This window comes from Melopsittacus undulatus, chromosome 9, assembly GCF_012275295.1.
Source record: "Melopsittacus undulatus isolate bMelUnd1 chromosome 9, bMelUnd1.mat.Z, whole genome shotgun sequence".
In the NCBI taxonomy this organism is placed as follows: Eukaryota; Metazoa; Chordata; class Aves; order Psittaciformes; family Psittaculidae; genus Melopsittacus; species Melopsittacus undulatus.
The window spans coordinates 34,130,902-34,146,781 of record NC_047535.1 but is presented as its reverse complement, the minus strand read 5'-3'; the positions used below and the strand labels follow the sequence as shown (position 1 = coordinate 34,146,781).

At 40.1% G+C, this 15,880-nt stretch overlaps 1 protein-coding gene across 1 annotated transcript; it reads left to right on the top strand.

Annotated features, from left to right (window-relative positions):
- The first annotated feature begins 1,443 nt into the window (after positions 1-1,443).
- On the top strand, positions 1,444-15,697 carry IL5RA (interleukin 5 receptor subunit alpha). Its single transcript, XM_034066542.1, has 10 exons — positions 1,444-1,555; positions 2,873-3,018; positions 3,609-3,747; positions 4,267-4,399; positions 4,475-4,665; positions 5,527-5,672; positions 6,285-6,420; positions 9,020-9,116; positions 14,024-14,105; positions 15,605-15,697. Exons 1-10 carry the CDS (start codon positions 1,444-1,446, stop codon positions 15,695-15,697), a joined length of 1,275 nt encoding a protein of 424 aa, XP_033922433.1.
- The last annotated feature ends 183 nt before the right edge of the window (positions 15,698-15,880 follow it).

Below are 15,880 nucleotides of genomic sequence, written 5' to 3'. Positions count from 1 at the left end.
CATTACTCATGTTAGTAGACATGAATCTTAAGCAGTTGTAAAACATGAGGCTTTTTAAAGACTTTTAAAGAAAACAACATGATCTTGTGAAGCAGAGGTCTGTGTGGTATTCACGTGAGAGAATCCAAAGAACGGACTTCTCATGAATGGTAATGCAATAGGAAATCGTCTTGGAGGCACTGTCTAGGCATAAATGTACAAGGTGAATACTAATTACCTGATTGTGATTCACATACGTTGTGTTAGAACCAAAGTGTCTGGCCAAAATGTCTTTCAGTAACCCAGCATATATAAAAGCAAACCCTGAGTCCCAGCAATAATCTGTTAGCAAACTCCGGAGGTTGAGTTAGCCTTGTGCACATTTAGGCTAGCAGAATAGCAGATACATGCAAACTATGAATGCAGGTAATGAGTGGACTTGGACATTAGGAAACACACTGTATTGTCAATTATGTGTTATTTTAATGAGCTTAACATTCATACACCATATTGAAACATAGTTGCGGTATAGCAGAAGTACTCCAACTGTGATCAATTGGAGTGCTTCCAGTCCCTGGGTTATTTATTGCAGGTTCAGGGAGAACTGATGGGTTAAAAATGCTTTCTCTGCTCATTACCATCTGAAAATATTATGTTCTCTATACAAGCAATTGCTGTAGTGCCCCAGGGAAGTGTGCAATTGGGCTGGGAGGGCCTATTTCTCTTTGGTAAGAACACTTTGGAAAGCTGCTGTTCTGTATGTCCATGTTGTTTATATTAGGTTATAGATGAATGATTACACATGGATTTTTTTTATTCCAGTGCTTCATGAAACAATCTAGGAAGCATAAAAACATGCTGGTTTTACACATTAAAAATAGTTGTTCATTTAAATTAGAAGCAAACAAAATAGTTTCTCTTACACCCAATAATTAACACTGGAGAATTACCCTTGAGGTGAGCACTGAGACTGCTTCTTTAGCAAGCTTTACTGAAACAGAAACTGGAAAGTAAATTCTAGTAAGTACCTATTTTATAAATAGTGGCAGCTAAAAATATGGTTATTTCTGTTCTTCGAGTAAATGGGACTTCACTGAAAGCCAATATACCTGAACCTGACTCACTCCTCTCCATGGAGAGATGCTCTTATTCAGCAGCAGTGTCTGCTGCTCTGAACATCCACATGTGACTGTTTTGAAACCAGTAGCTTTCTCAAGGTGTGCTGGCAAAAGCAGAGGAAACAAAATGAAATGTGGTTGATGGTACTTACATTAAATTTAACAATGAAAAGATGCATTTTCCTGCAAGGAAAGGAGAAGTGTCTATCCCTTGCAATGTAGCAGTTTAATTCCCTTGATCATGTAGATATTCCATGCTCCATGGTTTGTGTGCTTAACTCTTGGGATTGTGTTCTTTTTCAGGTATCAGCCTCTTTAAGATGGTGGCAGATCCACGTACTGGTACATGGCTGTTCTCATATACCATTTATTGATCATATCCAACATGATGAAATTTTTTGTGATCCTCCTTTGGACAGCAAACTTCATTCAGCCACACACACCTCAGGCTTCAGAAGGTAAGGCATTTTCCTTCTACCAGTGTGTAGCTTTAGCACCAGTGGGCCCCTCTACCTGTTGGTCAGATGCACTGTTCTACACATGAATAAAACAGTCCATGGCATGCCATTTGAGTCCAGGGCGACAGATGACTGTGCTGTGTTAACATGCTTCCTGGGACAGTTTGTCTGTTAGATTGCTTCCAGATAGTGCCTGAGGACTGTTTTACTTTGAGAGGAAAGAACCATAAGGCACGTAGATAAAACTTGTGCCACACCACTTGCCCTCTAGGCTAGACAGTAGTTCCTGGCCTGGTTTATTCAACAATTTAATCCAGCCAGAGTGAAGGCATTATTCCAGATAGCAATTTTACCTCCAGGAACAAAAGTGCAGTTTGTTGCAGAACCTTGGTGACACAAAGAATTGCTGGCATAATCATGGTGTATCAACAGCCTTAATGGGGACATTTTTTTTGTGGGCATCTCAAAAAAGGAGCATTTTAAGGGAAACAGTTCAGTGTGGTTTGTGTTGGCGTTTTCTGAGCTTTTATGAGGCAGTTTTCCTAGTGCAAGGTGCATGTTTGAAAATGGAACTAGTGGGCATCAAAGGTTGAAACCATGTAAGAAGTGGGGATTGATGTCCTTTAGCTGCATTGGAGATGGCAATTAAGAGAGGGCAAGCTCCGAAGAAGACTAGAAATGGAGGGGAGGAGATTGATTTTTTCATTGCCTTGCTATTTATATGCTAACATTTTCCCCCAGCATGAGATCTTCCTCATTTCCATATGCAGTCCAGGAATCCCTCTTGCCCTGTCATTTTAAATTGTCATTCCCATCTTTCTATGTTTTCTTCCATTTATACTTAATTCTTCTGTTTATAATTTTGTTTCTTATCTCACGTATAATTTCTTGGTGCCATCAGCCTTCTCTTAGAATGCTACTCATGTTATGCTCTTCTGCAAGCTTATGTGGGTGAGAATTGTTCATACAATTGATCCCTCTGTCAGCCCTGTTTCAGTACAGATGCCTTGTGTCTATGTGGATATGAGGATCAAGTTGAAAACCCCACACCTAATTCACAAACCAAAGATGAAACTGTTGTAAAAAATCCTTTTTAAGCTAAATTTTAAGTAAACTCTTCTTTGATAAAGTTTTGGTTGTTATTTAAAGGTGTTTTTCAAATATTAGAAACATTTTATAAGAAGGTGTTGAGAGAATATAATATTGAAATGAAATTATTTTCTTGTATTATAAGCTTGTATTGCTTACTGCTTGTAAAGCTCTTGTTCTAAACAATTCACTGTATTACTATGTTATGAATACTTTTCTCCCTTACAGTTCAGGTTTTCCCACCTGTTAACTTCACCCTTACAGTCTCTGCATTAGCCCAAGTACTTTTACAGTGGAAACCAAACCCTAATCAAGAACAAAAAAACTACACTATTAGATATGATGTGAAAATCCTAAGCCCAGAGCCTGAAGAGGTAAGATAAAGAATAAGTCCACTATCCTAAGAAGGTAAAATTCGTGCTGAGTTAAACATATTGCACCAAACGTGGGTGCAGTACATGTGATATGCCTCTTGAATAATTAGCACATCAAATCACTTATTCTCTTACATCATAAATATATACTTTGAGCGTTGGAGAGATTCCCTTTCAGCTATGCTTATGGTATAGGTCTGCTGGGACAAGGCTTAGCTTGGGTATTGGCAGTCCCAGTCTGCAGTGTTTATCTTGGGGGAAAGATGGATACTGGTTTTAAGTGATAGTGCTCCCTGTTCATGTCAGCTCACTTAATTCACATTAATGCCAGGGTATCATTAAAATGTCACATCATATTTCATCACAGCTGTATGCCATAAACAACTTTTTGGGAAGATAAGGTTCCTGTTGTCTTAAGTGAGAAACCTTAGACAGTTCTTGTGTGGATTATTTGTACTCTGTAGCTGTATACACTTAACATACCCAGCCAAGTTAGCTGGCTGGTTTGCCGCTTTGCAAAGTCCAGATCAGTCTTTATAGGTCCCTTAGTTTGGCTTCCATTACATGTGATGCTTATTTGATATTTCAAGTATGATACAAAGAAGACTCACAGTATCCGAACAGCTGCACTTCACAATGGTTTCTCAGCACACGTTCGAACGCTACTGCTCCATAATGACCTTCAGATGAAAAGTGACTGGGTGAAGGAAGAACTCCCACCTGCACCAGGTAAGAAGAAATGCAGGGGAGGTCTGAATTTTGTGTTCTGCCCCGCTCTGTGGATTAGGCATCAAAAATGACAGGTTTAATACTTGAAAAATACAGCATTTCCTCTTCTGCTTGCCACACTGATCTTACAAAATGATTTAGGCTGTGCCTTTATCTACTGCTATGGAGCCTGGAGTACAATCTGGAGGTGCAGAACATGGATAAACCATATAAAATTTGAGATTAATTCCTTGCTAAGGCTAAGATAACCTACTTTCATACACTCTAGGATTTTAAAAGACCATATTGCCTTGATGTACATGAAATATGTAATGGTGCTGTGTGGTACAGCTTTACTTACACTGAGAATCTTCATCCATCCATAACTGACAAACCTGTGTGTTAAGGAAGAGAACTGGATACAATAGACATAGAAATAATGGACCAAAGGCTGTAGTCAAAATGGTTTAGCAAGATGAATTTCTTACGACTTTTGTAATAAGATTTTTCATACTGCTTTATAATTCCTTGACTCTCTAGGTGCTCCAGAGACATCTGTCACCAATCTGTCCTGTGTTACACGCATCAGCATTTCTAGTACTGTTTCTCTTCACTGCACTTGGCTTCCTGGCCAAGAAGCACCAGAAGATACCAACTACTTCCTATTTTACAGGTTGGTGTTTTCTCCTATTTAAGTCAGTAATTAATTTCTTTAAGACCATCATGCCTGACAGGTATTTTAATTTAGGTATGAGATGTACACTGAAGAGTGTCAAGATTATATAAAAGACAAGTGGAACAGGAATACTGAGTGCAGATTTTCAGTGACTCATATTGATCCTGAAGAGGTTGATAATCTCATTGTAATACACATTAACGGTTCTAGCAAGTATGCTGCAGTCAAGCCTTTTCAGCAGCTGTTTAAACAAAATGCCATTGGTGAGTAAAAATACATTTAAAAAAATACTTACAAATGTCTAGCAGGATTCTGAAAAGATCTTTGAGATAATACTTCTGGACTGGATGATTCTTGATGCAGGGGAGAATATGTGCTGGCGTTGCACAGACATCTTAATGAAATTGTAAGAGATTATAAGACAGAAATGGATGGTTATAACGAAGTTTGATTTTACCTTCAAGTACAGATTTTACTACCGTTTATTTTACAGTCATTCTTTAAAAGGAAAAAGACACATGGTGTTGAAGATAACCATGTCCTTTTAAAAAATGGCAATAGTGTTGAGTAAAAGGTAGTATCAGCTGTGGCTCTCCATCATCTTTCATCTACCCAAATAATTTCTTTTCCTGCATTAGTTCCATACATTTCACTTCTTTATTAACAGATATGATTTCCCCTTTTCATGGCTTCATTAAGATAAAACAATTGACATACTTTCTTCTTAGAAATCATCCCCCTCATAGCTGCTGATGCATTGCTTTGAATTTGTTTCAGTTTTCAATAACTTTCCTAGTTACATCTTTTGTTTGTTTAGGTTTTTCTAACTGTTCTATCATTAATTTAATGCCTTTGTGAAAAGTAATTTAATAAATTCTCTCCCCCACCAGTAATCTAGTTTCCCAAAACTTCTAAATGGATTTTTAAAACTGTTTTCTCTTAACTGTTTTCTGCAATGTAGTTATTCCTCCTAAATCCTTATCTTCTCTGTCCAAAAGGTAAAATAAATTCAAGGATTATAGGTCCTACATGGAAACACTTATCAGGTTATAAAATGCTCCAGTTGCTAGTATTTAAACTTGGCTCTAAATAAATAACTTACCAGTACAGTTTTCTTTTTATAGAGAAAGTGAATGTTCCCAGAAATGTCACTGTATTCTTAGAGCAAAATGATCTCCTGGCCACATGGGAGAAGCCAATTTCTCCTTTCCCTGAAGAATGCTTTGAATATGAATTTTACCTCTTCAACTTGAAGTCAGGTAACAAGCAGGTAATTGCTTCTCTGAAGCCCAAGTGTTACATAGCATTCACTCTCTGAGCTGACTGTCTTATTTATATAGCTAGAATTTGCCTTTACACAACCTGGTCAAAGTCTTCATATTTGTGGATATGTTACAAATTTTAAAGCATTTAAAACAAAGCCTGCCATTAGAACATTTCTGAAACTATGGACTTTTGCTGAAACTTGTGTCCCATTTGTAACTAGGGTTCAGCAAACCCAAAGTCTCGTAAATTTCCTTGTTTTCCCTCTTCTTCTCCCACAAACTATCTCCCAAGACACTTAGGAAAGCAGGACTAAATTTGGAGTTACTCAGTTTTATGCATCTGGGTTCAGAACAATAAGAGAATGGACAATGCTGACAATTCAGCATGAAGTGTCTTAAGGAAGAATGCAAAATGAGGTATCTCTCCAGAATTTACCCTGAAATATTGGTGTATTATGAGAGAAATTACACCTTCTTATTTAAAAAACAAGGCCAGATGCTCAGCTAATCTAGTAAAAGAGTTAAAAAAAATAGAAAGATAAACATGATGACAGTTTATTTTCTGATTTGCTTAGTCTTAAGTAATCTATAACAGTATGATACTTTTTTCCTAACAGATACTTAAAATACCCGTTAATGCCTTCAGATTACGGATTGATGTTACCAGCAGGTATTCCATACAAATAAGAGCTAATCATCACATATGTTGTACAAGAGGTTTTTGGAGTGATTGGAGTGAAATTATTTATGTTGGTAAGAATGGTATGTTTCTGTCTTTAGTGAATATTATTACGTTGCTGGAAAGCAAATACTGCCTAATCATGAGCGTGCATACCAACTAAATTTAACAGAAGCCAGGAAAAGAAGTATTTGAAGAAACTGACTTGTGAAAGCCAAGGGGAGTTAAATCTGTGTTCCATTAAAGAAAAAAACACCACTTTTGGATATATGGAGGATTTTTTAGACTGTTTTAGTTTTACATGCCTATGTTTTCGGAGACTGCTTTAAATTAGCTTAAGTAAGTCCTAAATCCTAGGTAAGGTCTTTTAGTTGCATTACTTCTTTAGTTTTTTACATTAATTTCCCTGGCATGCATCTTGATGTTCATGCTGGAAGTTAATATGAGTGATCATATCAACAACTACTGTACTGGAGCTATCTAAATTCTTAAATGTTGGGGGGAAAAAAAGAGCATGGTTTTAGCATCTTAGGAAAGTGATCATTTGCTCCACTTTGTTCTGTATTTCCTGCTTGCTGAACATGTTTTTCTGGAAATAACAGTTTCCTTATCAAGACACATTATCAACTGTTTTTTCTTAGACATCCTCCTTTGCTCTTATCTTTTGAGTTTCTTAATTTCCTGGTTTTCACTTAAAAAAAAGTCCCTTATGCTCTCCTGTTTACTGTACTTTTTCCTCATATCTGTTTGCTAGTGAATGCAAAGCTGCTGGTGTTTTGTCTCCTTACTCTAACATATCCCCTTAACCTTCCCACCTGGCTCCATGGCACTGACAAGCCCTTGGGAAGAGAGGCTTAGCAACCTGACCACTGACCCAGGGCAGGAGGCTGACCAAACATCTCGTTAATGAAGAAAACTGGGCCTGTTTATTAGCCTCATGCATCTATCTGGGAAGTATTTCAATGAGACTAATTTTAAGACCAACAGACCTCTTCTGAGTCCATATCCTGAGAAAAACACTGTGGCCTAGACTCTGCATCCTGTGGCTTTGCTGAAAGCTGAAGCACAATTCTAAATCCTTCGCTCAGGCACTGGCAGTCAAACCCCAGGAAATGCAGACACGTGCTGCCAAAGTGGGTGTTGTAGAACTGCACCTCGATACCAGCTGTCTCTGAAAGAACCGTTGCAGTCAAACAAAGCTAGATAAGAAAAAATCAGTGTGGATGGGTGAGTGGGACAGTTTTCTCTTGTAGAAAGGGGTTTTTAGAGGCTTGTTGTGAGTACGTCTCCAAGAGAAGTCCAAGGAGAAACATGCTGGACAGGTCCCCAGAGCCACAGTGAAGTGTCTGCAATTCTTCTACGCTCTGAGTTGCAGTGAGCATTGCCTGACCATACCTTTCTGAGGCCATTGCCAACTGATGCTATAAGATGGAAAAGACTTAGGACCCTTCTGTTTTTGGTTTGGAAAATTGATACTCTTCCCACCTGTCATGCTGGATAGCTTAAAATTGGTTTATGGCACTTAATCACTTTGCACAGTTTGCTGCCTCAGTCATCCTCAAGACTTACACAAAGCACAACTCATTGACAATTACATCCTAAATCTCATTTTCCAGAAAGAAAAGTGGTAACCCTGAAGACAAAATAAGCCGTCTTAACCCATTTTTAATTACAATGTTGAAGGTTGACTGTGTGCCCCATTAGGGTACTGTGGAAGTGCAGGATGGATCACACAGCCCTGCTCGTAGTGTCATCCACACGCTGCTCTCTGGACTGCTGTGCAACCACAGCCATCAGCAGAGACAGCAGGCTCAGCTCCTCATTTCTCAGAGACAAATCTGTCCACAATTGAGTATTGTTTTGTCTACAGCAGCAATAAACCCAGCACTCCTGCTGCTGGCTGATTTATGTCCTTTCAATTACCCAGTAATGGCAGTGCTGACACCTTGATGCATAGAACAGGTAGTTATCATAACTCGGCAGCCTTTTGAAAATGCACTTCAATGTAAATGTTTTTGTTATAATGCATAATGTGGCACCAAATAATGGCCCTGGCCACTGAGCAATGCCTTTTCAAAACAGAAACACTGACCTTGATAGAAATATCTGTGTATGCTCACAGGCAGAGACAGTAGAGAAATTCTTCCCGAGAAAATGTACCAGCAGCTAGCTCTCAAGAAGAATGGGGTGTTCATTGTCTTCTTTACAGGCAAGTTTAGGAAGCTATAGAAATACAGTTCCTGGCTAGAAAGGATTAACAGAAACTGAATAATGGTTTAATGGAAAACAAACAGTTTGTGCCTGAGATTATTAACAAACAGTGTCTCTGCTGAGTACCAGTTGTGCCCTCACTGCACGGCATTGTGTGTCTTGGGATGGCAGCTAACAGACTGTATCAACCTTCTGGTGGCCTCACTCCTCATGCTTCTTGGCTCTTTTTTTCCTTCATGTCAAAATGAAATAAATGTATTGTTGAAACTAGAAAGTCAGTTTAATGGAAATTGTTCGTGAAGCTCTGCCTTTCATTTCTAATTCCAGATAGCAGGTCTTCACTGTTTGCATGTTAATTTGTGATCTGAATATAATCACATAAAACAGCTGATGAAATATTTTGTAAGAGTGGGCTTAAAATAATCTGCACTAAAATAATATTTTTTTACCTTTGAAATTCAGGGCAAAACAAACTGGAGAATTCCACAGTCTGGATTCTCGCTGTGCTTTGTGTGTCCACATGCTGTGCATTCCTGCTTGTTGCTATAATATGCAAAACGTGAGTATCACCGTATTCTGTTTAATTACTGAATAACTAAGGACTAGTGCTTTACAAGCGTGTGTGGATGTTACCACCTTTGCTTAATTTTAAGAAAGGACACTTCTGTACTGAAGCATAATTACACACAGCAAAAGTCAGCCTCATTAATTATCAACAATAATATTCAGCAACATTGGTGGAGTAGCAGAGTTATTCAATTTAATCTTCAACAGCAAAACCATCTACTGATTGAGGTGAATTTGTTAAAAATCTATTTGTCCTGATCTCATTTATTCACTTAAATGGATCTGCTTGGGTCAATGATTTCCCCAGGAGGATGCTGTCATTAACCATAGTGAAAGCTGCTGAGAGCATCTTTCATGGCTAAAATGTACAGAGCAGTGTTTTCTTAGTCTTGTCTAGCTCAGCTCACAGACATGCCCTACACTGGGCTCTGGGCATGGGGTCTGAATTTCACCTGACATCAAGGAGTAGATGCTCTGAAGAGGTAAAAATTAAGTGCTTTTGTGCTTGCAGCTCCTCCTAACCTTTAACAGGAGCAAGAGCATTAAAATATTGGTTGCTTTGTGGTTTTGAATTTGTTTAGTTTAGTTTTAATTACTACAGAGGCTATGGGTGCTGTGTAGTAAAAGCAGATGTCATGTAGCCAAACTCCTCAAAATGTGCTGTGAAGAAACCAGATATACTTTGGATTTCTGTAGCTGTGACTAGTCAAATCAAGTGAATTAAGGAATCAATCTAATTGCAAGCTTCTCCCCTGAAACATGCAACAAGCAGCAATTATCAGTCCACAGTAAATACAGCTCCCAGTAATGAAAGTGCTGTCCTTGACTCTGCTAATTTCTTATTCATTTCTTTAATGCCTTTTAATTTATTGGTCATCTTGATGTGCTCTTGGCTATTTTCCTTTCCATATCACATTTCCTTTATCACATAAAGGTCTTGTCTACAGGAATGTTACATTAGAATAGCTGTTATTAACTCTCCCTAAAATGTCTGTTGTCTATGATAACCTGTTCTTAGGTGAATTTAATTAGCATAGCAAGTCTCAATAAGCAATCCTTTTTGGAACAAGACAGATTAACTCCTCAGAGAGTTTATTCATGTTGTGAGTCATACACACTTACTCCCAGCTATGCAGTCCTGATGTATTGGTGGAAATCCCCAAACCACTCTTACTCACATCACTGATTCTTTTACAGGCTGACCTGTCCATATAGCTGTAGGTCCTCCACTGCTCTAGCATCATCTTGTCAGCTCTCTTCTCTCTCTTTGGGACAGCAAAACACCAATAGCAGTTAGTTCCAACACCAGTTAGTAGCAGTCATGCTACTCCATGTTTTCCTGTGGAGTTCTTCAAGTATTTGGATGTTATGCAGTTTTCCCCTGCAGAGATCCTGAAGCAGAAACAGGGAGAGAAATAGGTATTGGGGAAGACTTCTGCTCAAGGACCAGCTTGAAGATGCTGTACTAACGCATTTCATGGACTTTAATACATTAGGCAAGTTTAAGATGGCTTTTCAAGGTCCAGCTGCTTGATTGGTTGCTTCTAAGAGTTTCTCTCTGCCTGGCTAGTATATAATTCCTTAGCACCCAAAGGTTTGTGACATTTCATCTTTGACTAATGTGATTAACATTTCATCTGCCTGCTGCACTAAATTTCATGAAGTTGCTAGCTTTAATCCACTGCAAGATGCTTCTTGCTCAGAGTCCTTGCCACTTCTCTAATACCCCAGTCTGCCCTGGGAGGAGATGGGAAATGTAAGATGAAACACAATGCTTAGCCTGCTCATTTGTTGTGTCTGCAGGTATTTATAAAAGAAAAACAGAACAGGTTCCCTAGATCACAGTTTCATTGGTACTCTCAATTTTTACTGCTTTTGAAAATTCATAAAGTGTACCATGCAATTCAAGCACAGAATAATTTCAAATTTTATACAATTTAAAGCCATTTTAAGTAATTCCATTATAGCAAAGAGTTCTATAAATTTCTCTTTGTACTTCCTGGTGATTGCAGGCATCAGACATACAGAACACCATTTGGAAGAAATGCTACAAGGCAAAGTAGCCATTTAGGACTGTTTGGATAGTCTTTTCCATTAATTTCCTTGCAGTAGTTGATGGGGTTACTGTCTTGATAAAAAATATAATTGAATGTTTTCCTGGTTTGACCTCTGTCTTTATGAATGAACATCATCTGTAGTTCCTTAGGCTGTGCCTTGGAATACCGTTTTCTCCTGGAGGTGAGCCTACAGGAGGATGCAGTTAATAACTTGCTCCCAGCTGCTCTCCACTTAATTGATGTGAGGAGAGTCAGTAGCCGTCCATAACCTGAAATCAATGTGGTCATTCTGACCTCCACCAGGTCCCCTCCTTCTTCTGCAGCCCACATCCAGCAGCCAGCAGCCACCCGCTATGGGAAATCATTTGGAAAATGTCATGGGAATCTCAGAGGAGGCAAGACACTAGGAAAGGTGCTCTGATGTCCTGTGGAAACAAATATTTTATCAATCTCATTGTAGCAGTTAGAAAAGGAAAAAGAAGAACCTGTTCTCCTACGTACTTCTCTTTGGCCTTTTCACATCACAGCCTGTGGGGAAGGTGGCAAGAGGCTTGATACACTCTGTTGAGGCATAAGGGTCTTGTGGGATGTTTTCCAAGTCCTGAAGGTCCAAATAGTGCTAATGGAAAGAGCCATGCTCTAACCTGTAAAGAGACAAGCAGAGTTATCTGGAATGCATTTTGAGACAAGATATTTAACCACATAACTCCAACTTTTTAGTGTCCTACAAAAAAGAACAGGACCATTCTAAGGGCACCCCTGTCACCCTACCACCAGCATCTCACTGCAAAGATTCTTGCACCTGAGGGGCAAGCAGCCCTCATGAACATGAGCATCCTGCCTCATTTCTGTTGAGCATTTGTGCACCCCTCCTTAAGTGTTTCTATTCCAGAAGCAAAGTAAAACTTATGCATTTTGTTGACTCAATAAATACTTTTGATATGGCTCAATCAAAATCTTCTATTGACAAAGAGCACAACTAGAAACATGCCAGTTCCAAAAAACCCAAATCCTGTTGGTTGCACTACACAACAAAAGCAAAATTTGATGTGTCCTCACATCAAAATCACACTCAGAGCTGAAATAAGGTGAAATCAAGTGGCCTGTAGGGCCTTCCCTCTGAGAGGCTTGGGACACCCAATCTTGGGCAGGAGCTGTGAAGACAACAGTGCTTGCAAAGCTACGATCAGAAAGACCAACCCTTAGCAGGAAAGCTGTGAAGAGTAGATACGATGCCAGGTGCTGGTCCCACTCCTGAGTTCTAGTTCTAGTTCTACCAGCACCATGATTTGCGAAGCCACCAGCAGCCACCTGCTTCCAGTGACTGCACAGCCTGACTTGTCTTCTGCAGCCTGCAATGGTTGGACTGTGTTCAGCATTTCAACAAAGGGGATACAAATGTCTCCTAGAAACAACTCACGCCTGCTTTTCCTCCCCATATTCCCATTTCTGGCTGTACACTTGAGTCTCAAACTCATGTGCAGAAATGGGGACACATCCTGTAGCTTGCTTGGTCAGGTCTATTGTGTGAGCAGTAGTATGGCCCTTCCTTCACCTAAAAATTACTTAAGCATTAATGTCTCCTTCCAGGCAGCAGCATCTCAGACAGAAAGGTTTAGCTCCAAACTGATAGTAAGAAAATATTATTTCTCCTCACTTCGCTGGTGAAGAGGAATAATAGGATAAAAAAAGCTTGACAGAACTCAGCTTTTGGAAGAATAGCTGTAAAACCATAATCATTGAACTAACCAGACATCAGTCAGGAGAGCTGTTACAAAATAAACCAGGTATACAGGGCTTTGAGCAACTTGGTCTAGTGAACAGTGTCCTTGCCCATAGCAGTGGGTTTGAACTGGGTGATCTTTAAGGTCTCTTCCAACCCAAACCATTCTGTGATTCTGTGGTCTGTCTTTGGTCCGAAAAAATGGAGCTCCACACCTTGGCCACATCTCTGCTTTATAGATCAAGTATAATATCCACTCACTACAAGTTCCCATTAAAATCTGTCCCTGTTTAGACATTGTGCTATCCAAAAGTAGAGATAGCAAATGTTTTTTGGCAACTGAAATGTAAAATCTGTACTCTGGAATATATCAAAGACAAGAAAAGTTCATTCTGCAGTACTTACTATCACAAAAATACCTATGCCTGCCTGCTTGAGCCAGACTAAAGCATGTCAGGCAGGGAAGGGGTATCTCAAAGGGTGTTAGCAAGATGAGTTATTACACCACTAGGCAAAACTATTTATTGTCAGTCATCTCTGATCCCATTCCTTGCCTCCTCCTTGTTCCCTTGGTGCACCATTATTTGCAGATTATGTCCAGAAACCAGAGGCTGAGCAAGAGGCAGCCTGTCTTGACTGTCCAAACAAGATACATGACAATGCAGCCCTTGGGAAGACCATGAGCATGAACAGACAGATCAGAGTAATTAATATCTCTCCAAGACAGACCTGTTATTGGCCAGTAAAAGACATAGCAGTGCCCTGTGGATCAGACATCCTGGCTTTTGGCTGCAGCTGTGATGGGAGAGGCTGATTGGGGAACAGAGTCATCCTGCCTCATCTTTGTCATCTGCATGTCCCCAGGGTCCCGAAGTGTCCTGTGAGGAACAGCACACCTGCCCAGTCCACAGGGTTTCTGCTGATGGATCGTTATCCATTACTTTGACCCCTTTTGAGCCTGCTGCTGCAATCAGATGCTGATGACTGAGTGCGAGGCAGGCAGGAGGGCTGCTGGTGAGAGGGATCAAGCCTTCTCATGGGGCTAAGCATGTGCTGCTTGTTGGTTATGTCGTGCATCAGAAAAAGCAATTTTTTCACATCACTACTGTTTTTTTGCAGAAACCATGTATGGAGTAAACTCTTTCCACCAATTCCAACACCCAGCAACAAATTCAGAGACCCTTTCCCAAATAACTATGAGGTAAAATAACATCTCAGTCACTCATTTCTTTTTTTGTTTTTATTACAAGGAATACTGTGTTTGTGTGCTGCTCTTTCCCTGGATGGCTGGGGCTGTGTAGATCATTACTGCTCAGTTAAAGCCTTTGACCTCTTAGAATCTCTAATGTCCATACAATATGCAGACTACACTGTCAAACGTGTTGTGCAAAACATGCCAAGTGGGAAATTCAGTTAATGTAATGATATGCACAGCCTGACTATAACATAGAGTTAGCCATTGAATTTAGCAATCTGTGAGGCAGTTCTTGCAATCATTAACTACTGTGGTCAGTTCTCACATAGCTATGTGGCCACCTCTTCTGCAGAGGGCAGGTCCCAGTCTGCAGTAGCTCTGCATCTGGCTTTGTTTGTGGATGAAATGTTTTGGGGAGAGTTAACAATGAACAAAAGGGCTAAGTGCTTTTCTAATATGCAACGAATTTCAGGCTCATGGTGTGGTATGGCTTTGCCTTTTGTATGGAAATGCAGTTGCTCCTTCCACTGAGCACAGCCAGGCAGATAGCTCTGCCTTGGACTGGAGGTTGACACCTGGAGAGCTGCTTTATTTTGTGAAACCTAACAATGGGCAATGTTGTGGTCCTACTGTTAAGCTGGTCTTAAGCCTTATTTTGTTCACTGTTACTTCCTGATAAATACATTTGCCTTACAGATAAGATAAAACTCCTTGTTGTCTGCTCAAGGGAAGTGCTGCTCAGTAGCTTGATTTTAATTTGTCCCCTTAGAATAGGGGTTTGATTTTTTGTGTATTATTCTTATTCCATGGTCCGGTCAGGGAAACAGGCTTAAAAGATTATCATATAATATTTGTTTGTAATTAAAACCACTGATGTAAAGTAACATGACTTAGAGTATCACAAATAAGAATATGAGAAATAACAAATAGTAACACTGCAGCTCGAATATGTGAGCATGCAAAGGCTGTTTCTCTGTCAAAAGCAGCTTTGCCTTGTCTTTAACTGTTTCTTTACTTCGAGCTAGCTCAGCGCAGGTAGGCGATACTGGCTTGAGGCTTTCTACTGGTACCATGGCTGCATGGGCAGTGACACTGGCAAGGAGAGGTGAGGACATGGCTCTGTGAGATCACCAGGAAAGTGAACCTTCAGCAGCTCTTTCCTGTGGGCATTCAGTTCCTCAATTTGCAGTGTAAACAGCTGGACAACGTGACAAAAGCCCTGCACAGTGATGGCAGTGTGGCCCTTGAAACTGCCCTTAGCTCTGAGGAGCAGCTCTGCCTCCCACTGAGCTTTCTGCTTCCTTCTGCGAGTCACCCCATCTCTGCACACTTGTTTGTGCACCCCACTCAGAAATCACTGAAACATCCCTGTGTTATCTGCACTGTTTCCATCACAGATCCAAAACACAACCCATATTAGCTACTACAAATAATAGTAACTCTATCCCAGACAAAACCAGCACAACCTCCCTGTTCACCAGCTAACAGCAATGTTTGCTTTCCAGAGAGCACGTACCTGCACCAGTGAGACAGAGACCGAATTCAGTAGCTTTGCTGAAGATCTCTACTGCAATGCCATTGATGACTCTGTCTTCTGAGAGTCTGCAGGGCTGGTGAGGCTGGTGGCCCTGGAGTGCGCTTCATGTCACCTCTGCTGCAGTGATGTTTCCTGCAGGACATTAGGACTTGCTTCCACAAGGTGCCTTGTGTCTTGATAAGCTACTCAACAAAATGTCCCAGTTTGTACAGTCTGCACAACAAAATAGGCATTTTTAATATCT